Below are 25,106 nucleotides of genomic sequence, written 5' to 3' on the forward strand. Positions count from 1 at the left end.
TGGAAGATGCTCCAACCCATGTTGAGACCTTTAAGAAAGGAACTGTGAAGGCATGGGTTACAGGGACAGAGATGTATGTAGCACACCGCAGGAGGCTGGGAGGCTCAGAGGAAAGCACAGGCACCAGCTTCTGTGTCCGGCAGGACATCCTTGCTGCACTTTAGTAGGTTATGGTGATAGACACTGAGGGGAGGCCCAGGACTGACCCCTCAAGCAGCAGCTCCAGGCCTGGGATCAGTCACACTAAAAAAATAATGGTTCTTTGTGAATTTTACATCATGCACCTCAATCACACTCACCTTCCTGTCCCTTTGTATCTTTCCTCTGACCTTGCAATCTCCCCCCAAAGAAAGAAACACACAGATATGTGTGTGTGTGTGTGTGTGTGTGTATGTATGTATGTACACAGAGAACACCCTTTTGTCCACACAGCATTCCTCGTAAATCTTCATTACAATGAGTCATTATTCTGTTTAGAGGTCCTTTGGCTCTTGGTACACTGTCCATACTGTATCCTGGATCCTCACAGAGGATTCTCTGGGAGTGCTCTGACTCCACCACACCCCCACCACCAGGTCAAGCTTGAGCTCACCTGTGCTGGACAGCTATGGAATCCAGGAGAGGAGCTCAGCCGGCTCTTCCCGAGCTCTGCAGCTGATGAGGGGCTGGAACAGCTCTCCTGCTCATGACCTCAGAGCCTTGTCTCTCTCCTGCCACAGGTGGTGAGGGGTTATGGGGGTGTAGAAAACCTTTCATTTCCTTGCTCTGCTATTCAGAGAGAACAATTAAAGTTGTCCCCAATCCATCCCACAGTTTGTTTTTCTCTTCCTTTTAGCCTGGACTCACAGAGAGCTGTGAGGAAGACCTTTGAGAGACTCCACACCAGGAACCAAGCAGCCCTCATGGCCTCCAGAGGTACTGGCTCCTCTTCTCTCTGTTTCCTGAGTGTGGTCTAGAACTTTGAGCCTCCACACTGAGAGCCTGTTGAGTTTAAGACAGGAAGAAAATTCCCAAAACAGACTCTCCTGAACCTTGGTATACGTTGTTCTTCTTGACTCTGTCTTGGGGCCATGCTCAGAGATCCTGTCCTCCTGTCCTTGCCTCTCAAGAGGAGCTGAGAAAACCGGGGAATGTGGACAGCAGCAGGCCATGTGGCTTAGTGAAAATGTCCCATGTCTGAGGAATCTGTAGACTCCACCCCTCCACAGTTGAAAACACTTGTCTGTGTCTCCATTAAACCAGGTTTCACATGTTTGGCAGCTCTTGCCAATGAGTCCTTCCTCTCCTAGAAAAACTTACCAGGGGAAGGGTGCTAGCAAGGGTTTCTACTGCTATGACTAAACGTTGTGAACAAAAGCAGCTGTGGATGAAGAGGTTTATTTCCACTTCCACATGACAGTTTATCATCAAACACAGTCATGGCAGGAAGTCAAAGAGGTAAGAAACCTGGGGGCAGGAGCTGATTTGGGGCCATAGTGAAATATTGTTCACTGGTAAATCTGCATGTGGGTGGTCACTAAGAACAAAGTAGCAGAGTCAACACTAGGCTGTCTTGAAATCTCCTCTGCCAACAAAGGTAGACCAACAATCTTCAGTTTAGCCTCCTGAGCTAGGTAGGTCTCCATTGAGCACACACTGCTCTCAGCTTTATTATCATTCAAGCTCCTACTAGGATGGCCCACTAGCCCCTACACAGTGTCTACTTTCATAGTCCTGAGCTCTTAAGTCTTCCAGTTCTTCAGAACCAACATGGTCAGGTGTGTCACAACAGTTTTCCCCCTGGTGCCCACTTATACCTGTGCTAAGATACTATGCTAAGGCAACATATACAAGAAAGTATTTAATGGGGAGGGAAAGAGACAGACAGAGAGACAAAAAGAGACAGACACAGAGACAGCGAGAGCAGAGACAGAGAGAGGGAAAGCTGGGAATGGCCTGAGCTTAGAAGCATCAAAGGCCATTCCCAGTAATGCACCTCCTCCATGAAGGCCACTGTTTGTGAGATCAACCAACTGGGAGCCAAGCATTGTGATACATGAGCCTCTGGGGGCCAATTCCAGTCAACCCACCACAGCCAGCCTTTCTTTTCCAACATGCAATTAGTTCTGACACTGTGAATTCTATTTTCCACAAAATGCTTCCTTTACCCAACAAACTAATCTCAGAGTGGCCATAAACCTCCAAGGTATTGAAAATATCATTCACAACTCTGGTGTCACTGTTGACATGCAAGAGCCTTAGGGCAGATGGAAGTCAACCTTTCAAGGTTGTCATTATCTGAGGCAGAATGATTCACCTTTAGATTGCTCAGAGCAGAGGACATTTCATTTAACTGCAAAGCACCATGCCAACTCCCTGATGTGTGAGTCTTCAAAGCTGCCATTCCATGGTCCCACAGACTGAGGTCTTGAGCAAAGTCCTTTGGTCCCCTCTGTTCTGAAATCCAAAGCCCACCATGAAGGAATGGCAGCTCACCTGTGGTGTGAGCACTCTTCCTGCTTGGTAGCAGCAGCCTGCTAACTGAGAGTCTGCACACATTCTCTCTTGTGTGCATAGAGAGGGCAGGAAGGGACCAATAGAAGGAAGGGACACGTAGACAGAAAGGAAGATGATGGTAGGTAAGTAGAGAGAGAGCAGTTCTCAGTCTGGGAGTTGCAAACCCTTTGGGGGTCAAAGGATGCTTTTATAGGAATTACCCTAAAACCATCAGAATTATCAGACATTTACATTATAATTCACAGCAGTTTCAAAATTACAATTATAAAGCAGCAACAAAAATAATTTTTGGATTGGCTGTCACCACAACATAATTATCTGTGATAAAGAGTCACAGCATTAGGAAGATTGGGAAAGACTGATATAGATTCATAGATAGTAGATAGATAGGTAGATAGATAGATAGATAGATAGATAGATAGATAGATAGATAGATAGATAGATTAATAGATGATTGATAGGTGGCACTATACACATGAGGTCTGTTCCATTTCTTATCAGTGCCATGCTCCCATGAATTAGGGATGTATATTTATGACATCCCCTAATTCTCATTACTTTCCTTTTTAAAGGTTCATCTCTGTCTGGCATTAAGTCTTTTATATCTGAATCTAAGGGCACACCTCATTCCCCAACACTCCATCGGGTACCTAATGGTAGACAGTGAATACTGTGGCAGTAAGATGCTCTGTGCTTTTACCATTTAAATCTGGCCATACTGTTCTCTGATGTTTTTCTTCCCAAGTCTTGAGGAGACAATTCATCCAGGATGTCATTGAGTATCTACAGGACACGCTCAGCAGAAAAGACCTGCAGCTCCTGCTTGCCAAAGACGATGTCTGGAAAGTGTTGGTGGCAGAGGCTGAACTGGCCAGGTAATCTCCAGGGGACCCCCAGCATGTCCCCAGTTCTTCTGTAATCCCATATCCCTGTGCTCATCTACAGAGTTCACACTAGGCAAATATTTTGGTAGTGATGGCACAGACCTTGAGTGAAGTCACCTTCATCATGTGCCTGTCATGAAGTGTGTCTTAACATGACTTTACACACTGACACCTGCAGACTAAGGACCATGGAGCATCTGTGATCATCAAATGTTCTTTGTAGAATGCAAAGCCCTGCACATCTGTAAAGTACTTCCCTGTGGTCTTATAATGTAAGTCTGAGGTTTGAGAAGACAGATTATAGGGAGCCCGTCTTACAGTAAAATAAGCTGTCTTCCTGATGCTCTGACCTCTTTTACAGAGATGAGGAAGCTTCCCTGTGTAGGGCTCTGAAGGTTCTCCTACAACTCCCCAACTTGGAGGACAAAGACAGATTTCAAAAAGAACTGCAGAGCAAAAAGAGGTTTGTGGAAGATTTTCCTCAGTTGAAAAGCAAGCTTCAGGAAAACATCAGGAAGCTCCGAGCTCTGGCTGACCATCTTGACCAGGTACACAGGAACTGCACCATCTCCAATGTGGTGACCGCCTGCACTGGCACTGCCTCAGGAGTCCTGAGCATCCTGGGTATAGCTCTGGCTCCTATGACAGCAGGGGGAAGTCTGCTGCTCTCAACAACTGGGGTGGGGCTGGGGACAGTAGCTACTGTGACTGGAGCTGCCACTTCAGTTGTGGAGCAAACAAGCAGGTTGTCAGATGAAGATGAAGCCAAGCGTCTGATGTCAGACACCATGGACACTCTGAACACAGTTCTTGTCCTGGGTCAGAATGCACTCAACCTTGCTAGAACAACCTATAATGTCATCAAACAATTGAAAATCTTGGGAAAACTCATTCGTGCCATTAGGGTAGCCAGAGCCAACCCTCAGTTACTTGCAGATGCCAAGTGTCTCATGACTTCTGGAAGAATCCCTGCCCCACGTGCTAGTCAGGTGCAGAATGCCTTTGAAGGCACTGCTCTAACAATGACCAAAAGAGCCAGAGTCAGGGGTGTAGCCACTGCTAGTGTCTTTCTCGCAATGGATGCATATTTTCTTGTAAGGGACTCAAAGCATTTATATGAAGGAGCTAAATCAGAGTCAGGCAAAGAACTGAGGGCCCTGGCTCAGGAGTTAGAGGAGAAGTTGAATGAGATTGCCCAGATCCACGAGACCCTACAGGAGCCTTAGTGACAGCCGCCCCAAGGAACATGGAGGTCAGTGGAGCTGATCTGGACAGATTGGGGCACAGAAGCATTTTGTTAGAGGGGGTATTAGATGGTCAGTTTTCACTGTCCTCTTGACACAGTCTAGAATCATGTGGAGATAGTCTCAGTGACCTGTCCTCTAGTTTAACTTATCCTGTGGGCATGCCTGTGAGGGATTTTACAATGACTCTAATTAATGTGGGTCAGTTCCTCCACCATGGGTGGCAGTATTCTCTAGATTTGTATTCTGCACTGTATAATAAAAAGCAGACTGAACACCAAGCCTGAATTCATTCCTCATTGCTCTTGACTGGGTGCAGTATGTCTGGCTGCTGCAGTTCCTCCTTAGTTGGGATTTCCATTGCTGTGAACAGACACCATGGCCAAGGCATCTCTTGTAAAGGCTAACATTTCAGTGGGGCTGGCTTACAGGTTCAGAGGTTTAGTTCATGGTCTGAAGCATAGCAACTTGTGAGCAGACATGGAACTGGAGGAGCCGAGAGTTCTACATCTCGATTCAAAGGGGCCAGGAGGAGACTGTGTCACTTGGCATAGGTAGAGATTAAGAGAACTCGAAGTCCACCCCTACAGTGACACTTCCTCCAACAAGGCCACACCTCCTAATAGTGCCAGCTGTTATGGCCAAGCATTCAAACACACGTGTCTAAGAAACCATATCTATTCAAACCGCCACACTAGGCAAAGTGGAAAGTAGCATTTTGGAAAGACTGGGTCTGAGGACATCAGTTTTCCAAGCAGGGCATGATGCAGGGGAAAGGATGGAGTGACCAATCAGAGGTGTCCCATACTCACCCTCGTCAGAACCATGACAATGAATTGACACATCTCTGCCAGATCAACCGTTTCATCAGCCCAGCTGAGTGCTTTGTGGTCATAGGTGCTTCCTTCACCAGCCCCTCTCCTCCACCATCCTGAGCCAGAACATCTATTTGAGACATGGTCTTCCCCTTTTTAGTTTTTTGTTCTGTTTTATTTTGTTTGCTGAGGCTGCCATGTTGGGAGAGAGGGAGAGAATTCAAAGAGTCACCTTGTCTTTTTAATAGAGCGTCCCGGACAACAGGAGGACCCAGGGAGGCAGGAATCTGATGGCCCTGCCACTTGGGGCAGAGGAAGGAGTTATACTCTGAGCAGGACAAGGGTGACATTTGTTGGAGGCAGAATGTGGCTGCTCTTGTCTCCACTAACAGCAAGGACGCCAAGCATATCTCTAATGCTCACAGCACTGAGATGCAGTTGTAAAGCCCCACAAACCAAGGACATTGCAGGACCCATGCAGGGAGAACAGGTCAGGGTTGTGACTCAAGATGGCTGCAGTCAAGCCAAGCTGGATGCCTGGACACACTGAGCCTCTGTTGTGTTAGCCAGCTGGCTCCCCTGGACACCGGCTGCCTGATTTCCTTGTATTGTGACCCTTTCTCTCAGGGTGTCAGAGAGCAAGTCCTCTGTTGTGTTTCTGTGTAGTTTCTCACTCTACAGAGGTTTGTTTCCTCCAGAGCCTACTACCTGCCCGCCACACTAGGGAACCCAGTGAAACCCATTCCCATTTGTCTGAGCTGAGCTCAGGTGTATTCCTCATCCATGAGCCAAGGGCTCAGCTGTAGACAGGGCAAGACAAACCCTAGATAGCATCATTCTTTTCCAAGATGTCTTCCTGTTTACTTCTCAGTTCCTAGGAGAGCTTTAAGGATGGTTATTTTCATGTTGCCCCTGCCTAATTTGCATACAGGACAGAATGGCCCTTCAGAGTATCTCTCTGATCATCTGCTGGTTCGTTATTCTCCGATGTGTTTTATTACCATTAGGATAAAGATTTCATGTTTCCCATAGATGTGTCTTATATCCAGCAGTGTTCAAAGGTGTAGCCATGCAGAGGAGCTGACTCTGGGTGAGAACCTTAGGAAGAGTGTCAGAAAAAAGAGCAAAGAGAATGGGTGTGTTCTCCATTTCAACATTCACAGGAGATGAGGACTACCAGGGCTCTCTGACAAGTCTCCTGAGAACACCCTTAGATGATCCTTTCCAGGGAAACAAGAGATGCCCCGCATGGATCTGCCTCAGAGAGAGCATAAATCTCCCATCTGATGAATTTGTGTTTATACCTATAGGTGATGTTTATACCTATAGTTGAACAGCCATGAATTTGCCCACCCTCAATACTTGTGCAGTGATTTTCAGAGGTACAGGTTTTATAAATTGTGATCTATGCTTATGAAGACTGTTCCATGAGAGAGATGCCTTTAACTTGCCCTTCTTTCTATAAGCAACCCCTCTAAGTAGATTCCTGTAAGTAAGCCAAAAACTCATTTTGTTTTTAAGCTAGGCTAAGGTAGGGTCATTTCTTTGGTTTGTGACCCACACTCTGCCTTCTCTGATATGAATAGGCATTTGTTTACATCTCCCCAGGAAATCTCACAAAAGAATTTGAAACTCTCACAACATGGTCAGGTGAAGCGATTCTGAGCTCTTCACGTGGACGGGTGGCGACAGTGGCTGTTGCTTATGGGGGACCCAGCCAGACCGACCTCCCTGTGCCTGGTGTCCTCAAGGCGAGGTGGGAACTGAGCAATGATCTTGTGGTATTTGAGGCGTCATGACTCATCTTAGGCTCCAGGGAAAATGCAGGAATGAAAATCACATACTCAGAACTGTTGCCAGTTTGAATTTTTCTCCCCTTGGAGAGTAAGAGTGGTTTAGAATGGAAAGCCAAACCAAACCAAACCAAACCAAACCAAACCAAACCAAACCAAACCAAACCAAACAAAACAAAACCATGAATCACTCTTGGATATAACCCCAGCAAACTCATGCTTAAGCTTAGTTTTATCATTTGCAAGCAAAGCAGTACACATGGCTGCTAGCATATCAGGGTGGCCTCTGAAGGGTCTACACTGAAACCTTTTTTTTGTTTTAATTCTTAAGATTTCTTTATTATTCACATTTTATGGGTTCAGGTGTTTTGCCTGCATGTATGTGTTTGTACTGGATGCATGTCTGGTTTTCCAGGAGGCCAGAAGAGGATGCTGGATCCTCTGGAATGGAGTTAAGGATGGTTGTAAGTCAACATCTGGGTGCTTGGGTTTGAACCCTGGTTCTTGACAAGGACAGCAATGTTGAATGGCATCTTTTTTAACATGAGCCATCTCTCTGGCTCCCTTTTGCTATCATTCTTTTCACAGAGAATTTTGGATTATGAAAAATATTAGACCTGCTCAACTCTGTTGATAGCAGCTTTATTCATAATAGCCAGAAACTAGAAACAATCTATATGTCCCTCAACTGAAAAAGATAAAAAAATGTGGTGTGTTTACACAATGGAGTGTTACTCAGCGGTTGAAAACAAAGGCATCATGATATTTGCAGACAAATGGATGAAAAAAAAAATCCTCTTGAGCAAGGCAATCCAAAGCCAGAAAGACAAACGCAATATGTGCTCACTTATAAGTGGATATTAGCTGTATGTAAAGGACCATCACACTACAATCCACAAACCTAGAGAAGCTAGAGAACTAGGAGGCTTGTAGGGGAGACATGTGGATCTCCCTGGGAAGAAGGAATAGTATTGTGGGTGAACTGAAGGACAGGTGTGTATGGGAACAGGAGGGATCAGGTCGGAGAGAGGGGCAGAGGGAGAGAATATGGAATGTGGGGGTGGGGTGATGTGGAAACCAAGAGCAGTACAAACTGTGGAATCTATGGGGTAACCCTAGAGAGGGCTCACAGTAGTGGACTGGACCAGCCATCTTTTGTAACCAGGTAAGGCTTCCAGTGTTGGAACTGACACACAAACCTACCACAAAACCTTCACCCCACAACCTTCCCTGCCTTGCCCTGCCCTGCTGGCGAGATATGTTGGGGCAATGGGGCAGGGCTGTAGTTGTAGCCAAGCAATGACTGCTCTACCTTGAAGCCCAAGACACCAGAGGAAGACCATGCACTTCCTGGATGGCCAGGAACTGGAAGCTGCACGGCTCAGAGAAACAGAAGTGACTCAATGAACTGATTTCTATTAATATTCTGTTATACTCATAGATCATGCCAAGCCCAATTGTCATCAGAGAAGCTGATGTACAATTTCTCTTGTGGCATTTCTTTTGCTTGAGCAACAACTTTACCATCTATATCAGAACTCTTTCTATCTTGTGGGCTAACACTGAACCCTTATTGGGTAATTCTTCCCTACAACCTCTGGAAAAAAACCACTGGCTTCTGCTCTGTGGGACCTTACTTCCCCATAGTCCTCACGAAGAAGGGTGCAGTTTACAGGGTTTGTCCTTCCAAAAGTGACAGCCATCCTGAGTGGCCTTTCTTCTCATGCCACTGATCAAGCTGAGTCATCCTAGAGTGAATCTTCAGGATGTCCAGGGTTATGGGCTCTGTTCATGAATCTCAGGTTAGAGACAGACCCCTGCTCCACTTCCTCATCATGTGAGTCTGCAGCTCTAACCTGCTGCTCACCCCTGAGTCTGTCAAGAGTCTGTGGGCATTCAGTATATTCTGTACTCTGCAGAGGATCCACATCGCTTGTTGTGGAACAAGTTTCTCTCCTCAGAAGAAGAGAAGATGTTTTCTTCTGAGGAGAGAAGTCTTATCTCTATAGATTTATGGATTTCACTGTGGACATGAGCAGTGGTAAAAGCACAGCAACTGTCTGTGTATATGGTGTATATGGTGTATATGTGTACATGGTGTATACGGTGTATATGTGTACATGGTGTATACGGTGTATATGATGTATATGGTGTATATGGTGTACATGATGTATATGGTGTATACGGTGTACATGGTGTATATGGTATACATGGTGTATACGGTGTATATGGTGTACATGGTGTATACGGTGTATATGGTATACATGGTGTATATGGTTTATACAGTGTATATGGTGTATACGGTGTATATGGTGTATATGGTGTATACGGTGTACATGGTATATATGGTGTACATGGTGTATATGGTATATACGGTGTATATGGTGTATATGGTGTATATGGTGTACATGATGTATATGGTGTATACGGTGTACATGGTGTATATGGTGTACATGGTATACATGGTGTATATGGTGTATATGGTGTACATAGTGTATATGGTGTATATGGTGTACATGGTGTATATGGTGTATATGGTGTATATGGGGTATATGGTGTATACGGTGTATATGGGGTATATGGTGTACATGGTGTATATGGTATATATGGTGTACATGGTGTATACAGTGTATATGGGGTATATGGTATATATGGTGTATATGGTGGTGAACTTTCCTTTCCCCATCTGAACCTGGCTCAGACTGATTATTTCTGCTCTCTGGGCTGATAAACCTGGTGTGGGCTAAAAACATTTCAGTTAAAGTAACTGCTCTGGACTCCACGTACCTGGTTTCACCTTTTACTTCAAGACAGTCATGCATGAAGGCATGTGTGTTATTATAAGGGAAAAGGGAAGCAGGATTGGAAGGGTGGGCTCTGAAACCTGACTGGAAGTTGGTCCAGGAGTAGGACTGGTACTGGGTCACATGGACATTAGACAGCCAGCATTCTGGATTTCCTTGGAGGAGAGCCCAGCCTCAGTGTGTGGAGCTGTGAGTTTAAGATCCCAACCCAGAGTTAAGTCAGTGTTGTTGTCGTTATGTTTGCTTATTGGATAAATGGCACACACCACAGCCCTAGACAGGTGGGCCGTCCTGTGGCTACAGGATCCAATTGTTTGGACAGATAAGGCACAGGGTGTTTCCATGGCCCTAGAGTTTGGGTTAAGACCCCTTTTGTAATGTCTTTCACTTCGTGAACAGACAGATGGAAAGGTTTGGATACATGTGGAAGTGCCAGTGCCCACACTCAGTCTTTGTCTAATGTCAGTCTGGATTAGGGACTTGGTGACAACTCCTCTGTTGTGCTGAGGCCTTGCCATCTCTGCAAACTCTGATGTTCAGAGGCAGCAATACCCAGCTACCCCCAGGAACTCTTGAACAAACTTGTCTCTTACTCTTTGGGATCTGAAGGATGGCTTCAGAATCAGCCTCCTCTTTCCTCCCCTCAGTTGGGAGCCATGATGGGAAGCCTCTGTTGTACAAGGTTGGGCTTCCTTCGCTGACATTCTGCAGCCCAGCTATGGAACTCTTGCAGCAGTCCCTCAGTGGCCCCTTTATAATGTATGTTAGTTTTAGAGGCTGGGAGGAGGTATGGTAAGAGTACATAAATAAATACTGTAATAGTATGGTCCAGGACACCTCTGACGGAAGAGCAGGAGGTCAGCATGTAGTGTCTCATCAAACAGGATTGGAGAATTTTTAACTCCTCCAGGCAACCTGGTCCAGGAAAGCTTCCTGCTGTAACCTCCCTCTGGCTCTGTCCATGGAAAAGCAGCGGTGGGTGGTCTCACCTCTGTCCATAGAAGGCAGAAGAGTGCAGCGTTCAAGTGCAAGGCAGTGCATGCCTGCTTCTCTGGAAGAGTCAGACTCATGGGAATCAGAGGTCCCAGGTTCCTTCACAAGCAGGAGGGGTGAGTTCCAGGGTGACTGGCAGGACACCAGGATGACGGTCTCTCTAAAGCAGGGAGCGCGGACTGCAATTTCTTTGTGTTTCCTGGCTCCTTGGGTGTTGTTTAATCTGGATGCAGGTGGTTGAACTGAACAATTACAGGAACTGGTGTTGGGCCAGTCCTAGCGGGTTGTTTTCTGCCTATACCCCTAGAAATCTTTGAAAGAATGTGTGTCTGTATATTTTGATTGGAGGCAGGACTTTCAGCTAGAATGTTTTCTTCTGACTGAGTGCAGGACACCAAAGTTTTGCAGGGCATGTGTAAGTCCAACTGTGTCTCATCGTCAGAGAAGGTGGCTTTCAGTTTATGAAAAGGTCTTAACTCACAACCAGTTCTCTGTTGTCAACACCTTTTGAGCCACCTGCAGCCAATATAATCTATTTATGCCTTTGAGTTCTTCTAACTTTTCCAATATTTTCTACTATCTGGGTCTGATTAGGTGACAAAGCAAATCTTGCAGCAGCTATATTTAATTTTTCTAAAATAGGACCCAGGAAGAACTATTTAAAGCCTTCTTGGCCAAACAGTGTTGGACAGAAGGGGAAATCCCTTCTGTCCAGGTCACATGGCCCAGCTGACCTTCACCCCACAATTTCCACGGTGGTTTTTCTGCTTCTTTCAGAGAATGGTAAGTGCCTTAATTTTATTGCTGTGAACAGACAACATGACCAATGCAACTTTTATAAAGGACAACATTTAATTGGGCTGGTTTACAGAGGTTCCATTCATTATCATCAAGGCGAAAAGATGGCAGCATCTAGGCAGGCACAGTGCAGGAGGAGCTGAGAGTTCTACATCTTCATCTGAAGAAACAAACTGAGCATCCTCAGGCAGCTAGGAGGAGGGTCTCCAAACCAACCCCAACTGTGACACACTTTCTTCAACAGGGCTATACCTTCTAATAGTGCCACTCCTTGAGCCCAGCATATGCAAACCATCATAGTTTTAAGTTTTCCAATTATACAGATCACTTGTTGGGAAGGGCACATTAATTATGAAAGAGGAAGATGCAGAAGTCCCTCTTTTTCCCTGGGGACTTTTTCCCATTCCCAGGGGCTGCTTAGAGAAGGTGAGATGGAGAAGCAGAGGCAGTGTGTGTCTTGGGAAGTATTTCTCCTCCCTGTGTGCCTTCTGCTCAGATGGCAGATCACCCCTGCAGAAGAGACCCACCTTTCCACCTCTACACAGGGACTGGGTCTGACTCAGCCCATGAACGAGGTCAAGCAACAAAGCAAGCTCTGGAAGTAGGAAAGGTGAAGGTTTGGAGGGTTTCTCTGGGTGGCCTGGGTGGACAAAAGTATTCAAGTCATAACGTTTGGGATGAGGTGGGGTCTCACTCTTGAGAAAGCCACTTGTCAATACAGGGAAACAGCACTGACAGAAACACAGAGAGACACACGGTAAAGAGAAGCAGAGGCGGCCACCACACATCCATACACCTGACAGACCAGAGAAGTCTGGTGACGTCTCACACAGATCCTGGACACTGGATCAGTCACTATACCCAGCCTCTATGTCCTAACCAGAAGCAGCTTGACCAGGTTTATCTCCAGAGGTGACAGACCAGGTGACTTTCTCATTTGTTTCCTTGTGGGGTGGAAGTGTCAGACTCCTCTGAAGCATTAGGCAGAGGTTGATCAAAGGGACCTGGAACATCTCAGGCCACACAACCTAGGATATTCCTGGAGAGCACACTCTTCCCTGCTCTGAGAATGTCTGTGGGAATTCAAAAAATGTTATAGGATATCCACTAGAGACGACTACTCACACATGGGTTAGAGCCAATAGAAAGTATTTATTAGCCAGTCAGCAACTACAACAGTGTTCAGAATCTCCGTGCGGCCTCACACTTTTCTTAGGCTCAACTGTTAAGCACACAAAAAAATCATATCCTAGGTTGACAGGCTTCTGTTAACAAGAACCGTTAGCCAGAAATGGAACTATAAAAGCCAAAAACAGGGTTAGTACATTTGGAGACTTTCCCAAAACTATGGATTTCAATGGAAGAGGTCTTTGTTCTCATTTTTTTAAAAAAAAATATGGTGCTATGTGCCGAGGTTACAGCCTGAATGGTACTTCCATCATGGAAGCCTATTATACTGAAAGGATATGATATTTAGTTGTTTCAGTTTCAGAGCTCCTGGAAGGAGACCCCACGAAAGCAGGTGTCCAGACAGTGTGCATGGCATCCTGTGGTAACACCATGGTCAACATCAACAGGACCCCAGGGGTTGGGGTGGTGCCGAGGCTACAGTTGAGAGAGAGGGGAACTGAAGAGAGCCCGGGAGGTACAGGAAGTGATCTGTGGAGGGCCCTTTAGTCTGCAGAGGGAGGTCTTTCCCCTCCAAACCACAGAGACCCCTGTTTGAAATGGGATCAGCTAAAAAGAACCTAAAATGACAGGCCAAAGGTCACTCCTTTGAGTGGGTCAGCAAAGAACATGGGGTGAAGGTGTGTAGCATCCAGCAAGCCGCAAGTTTCCTGTGAGGGGGGTTTTTTGTGGTAAGTTTCTGGGAAGTGGGGCTTTCTCTTTCATTTCCTGCTTTGGATATATAAGAAGCAGATGGCATTTGGTTATGACTTTGATGCACAGATGAGGACTGATTCCTGGTAAGTTGGGGAATGTCTAAGCTCTCACACCGCATAACCCCACAATGTTGTATTTTAGAAAAAGAACCAAGGATATGCTTTATAGAGCCAGGTATGTTGAGGTGGGAGGGCTGTCCATACTGAGGCATTCTTTTTCCCTGAGGTACCAGCCATATGTCGGGTATTATATAGACTGTTTGGAAACAAGGGAAGAGTAGTTAAGAGGGAGGGAAGAAAGAGAGAGAGCGAGAGAGATAGATAGATAGAGAGAGAGAGAAAGAGAGAGAGAGAGAGAGAGAGAGAGAGAGGTGATGGCTTGGGTTTAGATATTGTAACTGGGAATGGGGGGTTTATTCAAGTGTTCGATGTCTGAGAACAGTTAATTAACTTAGGGAAGTCAGTGGCTATTTCACAATTATTTAGGCAGAGGAAAGGTAAGAGTGATGGAAGAGAGGGGAGATTGTGGCCCAGGTGACCTTGAGGGGACAGGAGAGCGTGAGGGTGAATGCGCAGAGCAGAGGTTACAAGAGGATCCTGTGTTGAAGAGAGCCTAGGTGTGTTCTTACCTGGGTCGTGGGGTCCAGTTGCTGGAGGGAAGTGGGGTGAGTCCTAAGGGATGAGGGGGCAGCTGGAAGAGCTGTTCCGTCCGTCGGACTTTTGTCTTTACTGACAATGGAGGGTCTGTCTGCTGTGGCCTCTGACAGGAAGGAGCTGCCATTTGTATGGAAGTGCAGACAGAAGTGTCTAGAGGGCTCTCTTGGGCGGGAGAGGGTGGGGTGGGAGGCCTTTGAGAGGTTTAGATGAGTGTAGGGCATCTGGGGGACACTGAGGCAAAGAGGTAAGTTGTCAGTTAGGAGTTGAGGGAGAGGGGTAGGAACAGATTGTGGGGGACCCCAGAGTGTGTCTGTTAGGTTGTGAGCAGGGAGGCTGCAGTGAGAGTGGACAAGGGGGTCAGCTGTGGATGCTGCTGCGTCGAGCCTTGGAGAGGAGGTGACAGGGCAAAGGTCAGTCTGGGAGGTGCTGTGTTTGGAAGTGTAAGGACCGAAAGGTTGGCATGGATTTGGGAGGTGGAGGGCTGGGGCAGAAAGGAGAGTGTTTTAGTGTAAGGGATTGTTTGTGGGTGGGAGGAAGGTCGGCATGAGGAGATGCAGAAGTGGCTTAGCACGGGGAGTGGATCAGGAGTATTTAGGGACCTGGTGTGGAGGAAACTGGCCATGAGGGCAGCGGTCAGGAGTGAGGTGGACAAGGTGGCATAAAGTGACAGCAGAAGAGCTGGCAGGACAGAGAGTGCCACATCGGTGACCTGAGCAGAGGAGACATGAGCTTCGGGGGAGAGATCTGGTAACTTCTGGAACAGAGGAAATTCAGGAATGAGGCAGGGTCAGATTGGCTAGCAGAGAGGGAAGGCCTGCAAAGGAGGAGGGCATCTCCACACTGAGGCGGGGGGACAGTCCTGGTCATTGTCGGGACTGAGTGTCAGCATCCATCGATGTGAAGACAAAGGCCTTGGGAGTGACAGCCAGGGGTGAGAAGAAACCGTCTTTAAGATTTAGAGCTGAAAGCGAGTGCGGTTCAGGGATGATGGAGAGGATAGCCTAAGGGTTAGAGACTGCTGGGTGTGGAGGAGCAGCAGCGATGGAGGGAAGGCCCTGGACCAAGAATGAGGTTCCAGTGGGTTCTGACTGTTAGTAAGTAAGAGGATGGGCAGTGGCTTGTACAGGGAAGAGGGACACGCCCAGGAGATCTGGGAAGTGATCTATACCGTCCCACAGTCAGTGTGGCTGAGACCACAGTGATGTGTCCAGCAGTGAGAGATCAAAGGGTCAGAGGTCTCTCCTCTGACTGAGTGCGTGAAGGGGGCTAGACTGAGGGTGGTCCCAGGGAGCAGCTTGACTGGGATGTCCTCTGGGTCCTCAGCTGTTCAGCAGAGGCGACTATCACTTTCTTCAACGCTGAGAATATCGGTCCAGAGCTTACCTCTGGCTGTGACTCAGGTGCGTACCTGGGGACAGGACATACTGCTAAGGACCTCTGTGTCTCTTCTACCTCAGCCAAAAATAATTTTTCACTAAGTAGATAATTCTGCCCATGCTCACGGCCACTCTAAAAAGGAAGGACTCTTGCCCCACTTCTGTCCCTAAGTAAAAGAAGGGCAGACAACCCCTGAGATGGGACCACCATGGAGTTGAACTAAGTTTCAGACTGCCTGATACATGACTAGGGAACCTCAGAGGGAACATGGCTAGTTTTTAATGTTCTTTTTCTTTCTTTTTTTGATTTCCTGTGAAAACTGGAAGACTTGAGCAAGGCAGGGAACAGGAGGGACATACCTGTGATCCCACACCTGTGATCCCACACCTGTGATCCCAACACCTGTGATCCCACACCTGTGATCTCAACACCTGTGATCCCATACTTGTGATTCCAACACCTGTGATCCCAGCACCTGTGAGGTGCAGGGCTAAGATTAGAAGTTCAAGATTTTCCTAGACTTCTTAGATAGGGCTTTACTGCTGTGAACAGACATCATGACCAAGGCAAGTCTTGTAAAGAACAACATTTAATTGGGCTGACTTACAGGTTCAGAGATTCAGTCCATTATCATTAAAGTGGAAGCAGGGCAGCATCTAGGCAGGTGTGGTACAGAAGGAACTGAGAGTTCTACATCTTTATCTGAAGACTGCTACTGGAAGACTGGCTTCTAGGCAGTTATGATAAGGGTCTTAAGCCCATGACCACGGTGACTTACCTACTCCAACAAGGTCACACCTCCTAATAGTGCCACTCCTTGGGCCAAGAATATACAAACCATCACATTCCACTCCTTGGCCCCCATAGACTTGTTCAAACACATGAGTCTATGGGGACCATATCTATCCATAGCATAATAAAAAATACATTTAGTCCAACTTCCAAAACCCCTATAATCTATTTCAATCTCAATAATATTAAGATTCCAAAGTTCAAGGTCTCTTCTGAGATTCATCTGTTCACTTAATTGTAATAATCTCCAAAACAAGACAGGAAACCAGCTGGGCGAACTCCAAACTCTGCATCTCCATGTCTGATGGTCTTCAGATCTCAAACTCCTTTTTCATCTTTGTTGACAGCAACAAAGTTCTTTCTCCTGGGCTGGGTCTACACCCTGTTAGCAGCTTTCCTCAGTAGATAGCCCACTACTGAGGTCTCCAAGGCAACTTCAAATTATAGCTTCTTATTCCAATGTCTGGGATCCACACATGATCTTCTGGGCTCCTTCAGGGGGCTGGTGTCACTTCTCCAGCTCTGCCTTCTGTAGCACTCTAAGCTCAGGTTAATCCACTCAACTGCTGCTGCTGTTCTTGATGATCATCCGATGGTACTGGAACATCCAATATGCTGGGGTCTTCCACTGCAACTAGGCTTTACCAATAGCCTCTCATAGGTGCTCTACCTGATGCCAAGCCTCAACACCTTTGCATGACCCCTTCAGTTCTAGGCCATCAACTGAGGCTACACTTTCACCAATGGCCTACCATGGCCTCTCACAGTACCAAGCCTCAGCTGTTCTTCACGACCCCTTCATGCCTTCAATCAACCAGTACCACCTGGATGACTCTTACACATTACCAAGTCCAGCTGTATCACGAGGTATAACCTTGGCTATCTCTGGAACATAGCCTCTTTGTGCTCTCAAACACTTCCCAGAAGATTTCACCTCAGTGATTCTGGTCTCTTCTCAATCATGTCTCAGCTGACCACCATCAATTGTCCCAGTGTCACTTCTATTTTTTTACTCTAAAGCCAGAGCCACATGGCTGAAACTGCAGAATTCTGCTGCTTGCAAGATCTGGAACATGACCCCCTTGTTCTATTTCATTATCACCAGCTTTCTGTTTTCCCACTCCTTCACTGCCTACTCTTGGCTGTGCTGGATCTTGCTCTGTAGATAGACCTTGAACTCCATGCCTGTCTCCTGGGATTAAAAGTGTGGGCCACCATGCCTGGATCTAAATTTAGCTGGACAGATCTTGCTCCAAAGTCCTACTCCCTTAATCTGCTATCTTCTAGAACACAGGAGTCAGCTCCATTTTACTTCCTGGTGCCCCTTTAATAACCATATATATTATATTTTTCATGCTCTGCTTGTTAAAATGCTCTTTGTGAGATTTAACCAGAGAACAAAGGTTCTGCTGCGCTTTTTTGAAACTTCCTTTGCCAATGCAATTAATATATATCTCTTCCCCTTACCCTCAGGTAGACTCTTTGGACAAGGACAAAAAGCAGCCTCCACATTCTTCACTAAAATACCACAAAAACAGTCTCTATACCACATACTGAAATTCTCCTCTAAAACCTCTTGGGCCAGGTCTACACAGTTCGAATTACTCTCAGCAACAACCATCTTCCATATGCCTACTAGGATGACCCATTAAGCCATATTTAAAGCATACCACCAGTTTCCAAATCCAAAGTCCCAAAATCCACATTCTTCCAAATAAAAGCATGGTCAGGCCTATCACAGCAATACCCCAGTCTCTGGCACCAACTTCTGTCTTAGATAGGGTTTTACTGCTGTGAACAGACACCATGACCAAGGCAAGTCTTATAAAGGGCAATATTTAATTGGGCTGGCTTACAGGTTTAGCTAATCATCATCAAGTCAGGGCAGCATCCAGGCAGGCATGGTACAGGCAGAGCTGAGAGTTCTACATCTTCATTTGAAGGCTGTTAGCATAATACTGGCTTCCAGTGATCAAGGATAGGGTCTTAAGTCCACACCCACGGTGACACACAAACACCAACAGGGCCATACCTTTTAATAGTGCCACATACAAACCATCACAGCTACATAATGAGTTTGATTCCAGTCTGGGCTATAGGACAATGGGGTTGGGGGAGCAGGAGAGAACAATGGAGGAAGCTGGGAGTGACAGGCACGGAAACCACTGGAAACGCTCAGAAACCTGACAGAGCCCCTCTCTGCCTTTCCTCCTGGCTGAGCAAGTCCATGGTGCTTGCTTTTCTGTAACCAACGGCCCATGGCTCCGACTACACTGAGACTACACTAGCCCATGTCATGAGCCTCACTGGAGAAGCCATCAGGGAGGAAGTGGCTTGTGGGGGCCTCTCTTGGGATGGGGGCAGATTTCCAGGGCTGCCTGGAGCACCAGCCTGGAGCACTGGAAGGTGCTCATGGTGGGAACTGGGATGGGCGTGGTGGTGAAGGTGGAGGGACACAGCAGGCAGGAGGGGATGTGTGGGACGAAGGGCAGGAATTTGGAGACTCCAGGGAGGAGCTTGCGGTCCTGAGCCCTGGGCTCCTTGCCCAGGAAAGATGCCATGCAGGCGCTGAGGAGATGAGGGTTTGCCGAAAAGCTCTGCTCTGCCCCATTTAGAGACCTGGGGAGGGAAGCTCCAGCCTGGGCTTTCAGTTGGTCAGGAGCAGGCAGGACAGGGTTCACCTGGACTTCCTGTCATCAGAGGGGCTCAAGTGTGACTCACCAACAGGAAGGATCATGGTACACGGCAAGAACAAGGATGACAATGGGAGGAGGATACAGGTGCGTGTGTGTGTGTGTGTGTGTGTGTGTGTGTGTGTGTGTAGTATGTGTTGTGTGTGTGTATATATGTGTGTTAGTGTGTGTGTATACATGTGTGTATGTGTATATGTGTGTGTATATGTGTGTTAGTGTGTGTGTATGTGTATCCATGTGTGTGCATGTGTGTATATGTGTGTGTGTTAATGTGTGTGTTGTGGTATGTGTGTGTGTGTGTGGTATGTGTGTGGTGTGTGTGCATGTGTGTGCATGTATGTATATGTGTGTGTTAATGTGTGTGTTGTGGTGTGTGTGTGTGTGTTGTGGTGTGTGTGTGTGTGTGTGTGTGTGTGTGTGTGTGTGGTATGTGTGTGGTGTGTGTACATGTGCGTGCATGTGTGTGTTTCCATATCATATTGTCCATACTAGGACAGTACATAATAACTGAAACACACACATACTGAGTAACATGAAGGTATATGACAGATCTATAAAGGGGACAGCAGTGGCTTTTGCATTATAAACTAATAGAGATTCATCTGCCTCTGCCTGCCGAGTGTACCACCTGCACCACCACCCAACTTGAGCTGTTTGCTTGTGTGCATTTGTGTGTGTGCATGCGTGTGTGCATGTGTGTATGTGCTTAAATCATAGTCTCTTTTCAAGTTCCCCGTTTCTACTAGAGCCATCTCTGGCATATCTCAGGGACTCCTGCTCCGAGTGTTCCTCCTTTATGAGACCCTACATTGCCCATCCACATTGCTCCTAAGTAGGAAGGCTAAATGGACACCGGAAGACAGACATCATTTGTGAAGCACTTTAGTTCAATCGTGAGCTTCTTAAGTTTTCTCCTCCACCCTCAAGCAGCTACAAATCCCCTGCAGGGCACGGGGATGGAGAGCCTCTCTAGCTGTTGCCTCCCTAGCTTCTGAGACTGCATCAAGTAGGTCATTCCTCCGGGCTGCCTGCCATCTGTCTATTCTCTAGACAGCCTCTCCCCACACTCTGGCCTATTCAGCTTCCTCTCTAAAGTTCACACTTTTAGGAATTACTTAGAGTTGCTGGTCCGGGCTTCTCTGGTCTCCCGAGCAGCCTGGGAGTAGAAGCCAGCAAGATCTTGCGTCTCAGAGGCTGCATGTGACCCTGAGTGAGTCAATTCAGGTCTGTTTGGCTCACCTGTGAACCAGAACAAGAGTATCGCACACTGAGAAGGTTTAGAACAAATGCTTCTGTGAAAAAAGGTTGGAGAGCAGTCCTAAGGAAGAGCTGCCATTGTCCCCAGATCTCCGCATTCGCTCTCAATTTATGTCAGGTCATAGGAGGAGCTGTGCCTTCTCCTGACACCATTAAACACGGTTTTTTTTTTTTTTTTTTTTTCCTTTCTTGGCTTCCAAGAGAATCTCAGTACAGTTTCCGTTTCTCTCTTTATGAGGTCACATGCACAATCTTCTGATCACTGGTGAGAATGAGGAATGAACGCCCTCATAAGCAGCCTGTCTCTAGAGTTGAACATCCTTTAACCCAGCCATCTACGTCTACAAACATCATAAGAAAATAATCTCAAACACTGACGGGAATGCGAACATTCTCTGTGTTAATTAGTGTTCACATGTGATTAGGAACATTATAAGGTCCAGGAGTCAAAGGCAGCACACGGCAGGGCAGGAACCAGGTCCCTCAGTGCCTGCCACCTCGCCGAAGACTCCTCACCGGGTCTCTGTCCATGGCCCATGGCCCGGTGACTTGCAATAGACTCATGTCTTCTAAAGAAGTCCACAGTCACCTTTCAGACTCACCTGAATGACGTGCTTCATTTCCTGGCCAGTTGTCACCTGCTTCCTACTTCTTTCTGAGATGTCCCCTGGCACGATGTGCGTCAGATACCAAGTGCTGAAGTTGCCCTTGTGCCTGGATCTCTGAACTCCCTTCATGCTCTCTGTGCGCACTGAGGGTCTTCAGGTGATAAGCGATAGAACAGAGTCTGGTTTGAACAAGAACATTTATTGGAGAGAATCAGTGCGTTCAGAGAATGGAAAAGAACAGCAACTCTGGCCCCAGACATGAGGACTCAGATCCAACACCATGACACCCTTCCAGGGCTCTGCCAGGATGGAATATCTCCAGTCACCTTCACTTCTAATGCCCCGTTAGGACTGCAAACTCTCCGGAGACACACTAGATTGACTGAGGCGACTGGATCTTGGACTATCTAGCCAGGGGGTGAAGAGGGCAACGGGAAATAAACATGTCCCCTGAAGGGAATCTCAGGTCAGGCAGAATGAGAATGTACAATTACTCTACACAGTCACAACCTTAGCTGTAGCCACTCATGCCGCCCTCTTCAAACAAACAAATGATGTCATAACCTACCTTAGAGTCCCAAAGCCATAGACCACAGCAACGTCTCAAAATGGAGCACAGCCACAAGCTCTCCTTTCTTCTTGAATCTCAAGGTAAGGTCAGAGAGCAGGACTCCCTGTTTAGTACAGTGTCCATTTCTGGGTATGTATGCCACTGCAGAGATGCTTCCCGTTGCATTAAGGTCACTTTCTGATTGATTGCAGTTGCCTCTGGACCAAAGGGCTTTTCAGCATCCCCACCTCTAATGTGGCACTACCCAGAGTGACATTTCTTGCCATGTCACTGGTCAACAGAGCCATTCTTTAGCACTAGACAGGAGAGAAGAAAAGAGAAATGGGGCAACCTTATTGTTAGACTACTTCCAACTGATTGGGGGTGTCTAGCTCCTTGGGGCAAGTTTGACCTTATTTATTCTTTCTTCTTCTTCTTCTTCTTCTTCTTCTTCTTCTTCTTCTTCTTCTTCTTCTTCTTCTTCTTCTTCTTCTTCTTCTTCTTCTTCTTCTTCTCCTTCTCCTTCTCCTTCTCCTCCTCCTCCTCCTCCTCCTCCTCCTCCTCCTCCTCCTCCTCCTCCTCCTTCTTCTTTCTCTTCCTCCTCCTCTTCTACATCCTCTTCCTCTCCCCCCTCTTCTTCCTCTTCTTCCTCTTCCTCTTCTTGTTTCTTTTTTGCACATGTCCACCTAACAAACTGCAGCCAACAACCAACCAACAATAACCCACCATGTCTCTTAAAGCCCTAGCATTTATACTCTCTCTGAAAAGTCTGAAGACTTTCAAATGTTGCGCAATCTCAGAAACTATCTGCAGCTGCCAAACACCAGGCCTCTCCCAGAGCACAGGGCGAATGAGAGCCAGCTGTGAAGCAGCCCCATAGTCCCACAGCTGGGACTCAGGTAAAGACACAAACTTATACTGTGGCTGGTTTTTAAACAAACCAACATTCTCACTACCAATTCTTTAAATGTGTGTGTGTGTGTGTGTGTGTGTGTGTGTTGGTGTGTTTTTGTGTGTGGGTGTGTTTTGGTGTATGTGTGTTGGTGTGTGTGCTGCAGTTAATTGCAGTTCCTACAGAGATCATAACAGGGCATCATATCCCCTGGAGCTGGGGTACAGGAGGTTACAATCCACTTGATATGAGTGCTGGGAACTGAACTACCCACCTTCCAAAAACCAAGAATGGTCTCAAGTGTCTAAGATCTAATGCTGAGTCTTAGTTTGATTCTTGGCAAGTCCAGGAATCCTGAGGTCTAAGCCATTGCCTCTCCAAATGTTAAAGTGTGTTGGCAGAAGTAGTGTGACAAGATCCCATGTCATCTGCTGTCCTTGCCTTAAAGCTGAGTGGAGATGGCCACCAAGTCCCAAGACACATTTGTGGAATGGAACCTGTCCTGATGTAAGAGCACTTGACCACTAAGGTCCGGCCATGCTGACATCCCCTGCTTCCTAGAGCAAAGCTGAACTATCCCACGGCATTCAGGCTGCCTGGGTTTGTAGAGAAAAATTCTGCCAGCAAGAGGCTCTGTTTCCTCCACTCCAGGGGCCACAGTTAGTGGTGGTGGGCCTTCCCACCACTGGAAGCCCCACCCAAGATGGGCTGGCCAAAGCAGAACTTGAAATGTTGAACTCAGGTCACTCTTTTGAGTTGGTGAGGTGGGTAGCATTCTTGGTGACACCCTATGTGTGCCCATTCCAGTGTGTTGATTGGTCCAGGGTCACCTGGGAGCTAAGAGTTTCGCTTTCCATTTCCGGGTTCAGGACATAAAGCCAAAGGTTGCTTGTCCCTATGACTCAGATGCTGCCAATTGCATCAACACAGCCAAGGCCTCCTGGGTCCAGTTCAAACTGGGTAAGTTGAAACTCTTCATTCCTCTGCCTCCTCATCCTCATAAAGTTACCTCAGGAAAGAGGGATAACTGCCTCATTCTAGGGATGAACTCAGGGAAGGTGGGTGCCATCTGCAATCCTGAAAACTGGACTTGCAGCCAGGTTGATGTCGGGCTGTTTCTCTCCCTCTGCACTAAACACAAGACAGGATGGGTCCATGTTTCACGGGACCTAGTACAGTGTTCAGGATGTTTGCCTTGAGTATATTGTCCATGCTGTGGACTGGACAGATATAAAAAACAGAATAGCAAAAGGCATCTGACCGTGCCCTCATCCCACATTCCACTGGTGGTCATGGTGTTCACCCTCTGATTCCTAAGCCATTACAGGGCCACATGAGTTGTTCAGAATCCCCACCTCTGAAGTAGCAGCCCTCCTGGGTGACATTTCTTTCCATGAATTGACACTGGTCAACCAAGCTGTCCTTTAGCAGATCATTAGGATGTCCAGGTGGAATGGGCTCTGCTTGTGTACCTAAAGGCTGAGACCCTTATTTCTCTCTTGAAAGGAAAGCTGCAGCAGGGTCCTGGTGCACGACCCTGCGTTTCTTCTGTACTGCACTGATGGACTGGTTTATATTATGGTCTTCTCTGAGAATCCCCTTTAAGACAGCCTCTCAGCTGGTGTGGATATTTTAATGCTTCTACATATTGTTGTGGATTTGCTCACTATCTAACTAGACCTATGTTGATGAAGAAAGAGGAGACAGAGCAAGAGATTTTGGAGCGACAGAACAACAGAAATAACTTTAAATTTTTAAAATTTTACTGGCCCTTTAATATCTGTGTGTGTGTGTGTGTGTGTGTGTGTGTGTGTGTGTGTGTGCTCGCCTGCAAGGTCCAGTTGCCTGAAGTGCTTTGTCTCAAAAGCTGAGTGGAGATGGCAACCAAGTCCCAAGACACATTTGTGCAAAGGAACCTGTCCTGATGTAAGAGCACTTGACCACTGAGGTCCGGCCATGCTGACATCCCCTGCTTCCTAGAGCAAAGCTGAGCTATCTCAGAGCCATCGGGCTGCCTGAGTTTGTAGAGGAGAATTCTGTCAGCAAGAGGCTCTGTTTTCTCCACTCCAGGGGCCACAGAGCCAATCAGGAGCCAGGGGGTCCGCAGTGGAAGATGCTGGGGGTTCTCAGAGGAGTCAATGCATGGTGGGTGGACAGAGCAGGAACCTGAGGCAGAAGAATGCACCTGAACCAGTCTCTACACTGCCTGCCGCCCTCAGCTCTGTCCTCATCAACCAACAGGGACAGAGATGATCTCCTGAAGTGCTCAAGGGGTTGGGATGGAGGTGTTCTAGGAGACTGTGGGGGCTGGGCAGAGCAGAGATGGTGGGAGTGATCAAGGGAGGGCTCCACAGTTAGTTGTGGTGGGTCTTCCCACCACTGGAAGCCCCACCCAAGATGGGCTGGCCAAAGCAGAACTTGAAATGTTGAACTCAGGTCACTCTTTTGAGTTGGTGAGGTGGGTAGCATTCTTGGTGACACCCTATGTGTGCCCATTCTAGTGTGTTGATTGGTCCAGGGCCACCTGGGAGCTGAGAGTTTCACTTTCCATTTCCCAGTTCAGGACATAA

At 47.1% G+C, this 25,106-nt stretch overlaps 1 protein-coding gene across 1 annotated transcript; it reads left to right on the top strand.

Moving 5' to 3' along the window:
* Window positions 1–568: 568 nt before the first annotated feature.
* On the top strand, window positions 569–4,905 carry LOC308438492 (apolipoprotein L2-like). Its single transcript, XM_080939921.1, has 4 exons — window positions 569–719; window positions 836–915; window positions 3,242–3,371; window positions 3,742–4,905. The coding sequence occupies exons 1-4, from the start codon at window positions 658–660 to the stop codon at window positions 4,604–4,606; spliced, it is 1,137 nt and encodes a 378-aa protein (XP_080796047.1). The 5' UTR covers window positions 569–657; the 3' UTR covers window positions 4,607–4,905.
* Window positions 4,906–25,106: the final 20,201 nt, after the last annotated feature.

Source organism: Micromys minutus (assembly GCF_963924665.1).
Source record: "Micromys minutus genome assembly, chromosome: 27".
Taxonomy (NCBI): Eukaryota; Metazoa; Chordata; class Mammalia; order Rodentia; family Muridae; genus Micromys; species Micromys minutus.

Bases quoted from the DNA above. Each gene is read 5' to 3' on its own strand.
- LOC308438492 (XM_080939921.1), top strand. From the start codon at position 658: ATGAGGGGCTGGAACAGCTCTCCTGCTCATGACCTCAGAGCCTTGTCT. The intron at 916-3,241 runs GTACTGGCTCCT...TTTCTTCCCAAG, and splicing joins AGCCCTCATGGCCTCCAGAG to TCTTGAGGAGACAATTCATC. The intron at 3,372-3,741 runs GTAATCTCCAGG...CCTCTTTTACAG, and splicing joins GCAGAGGCTGAACTGGCCAG to AGATGAGGAAGCTTCCCTGT.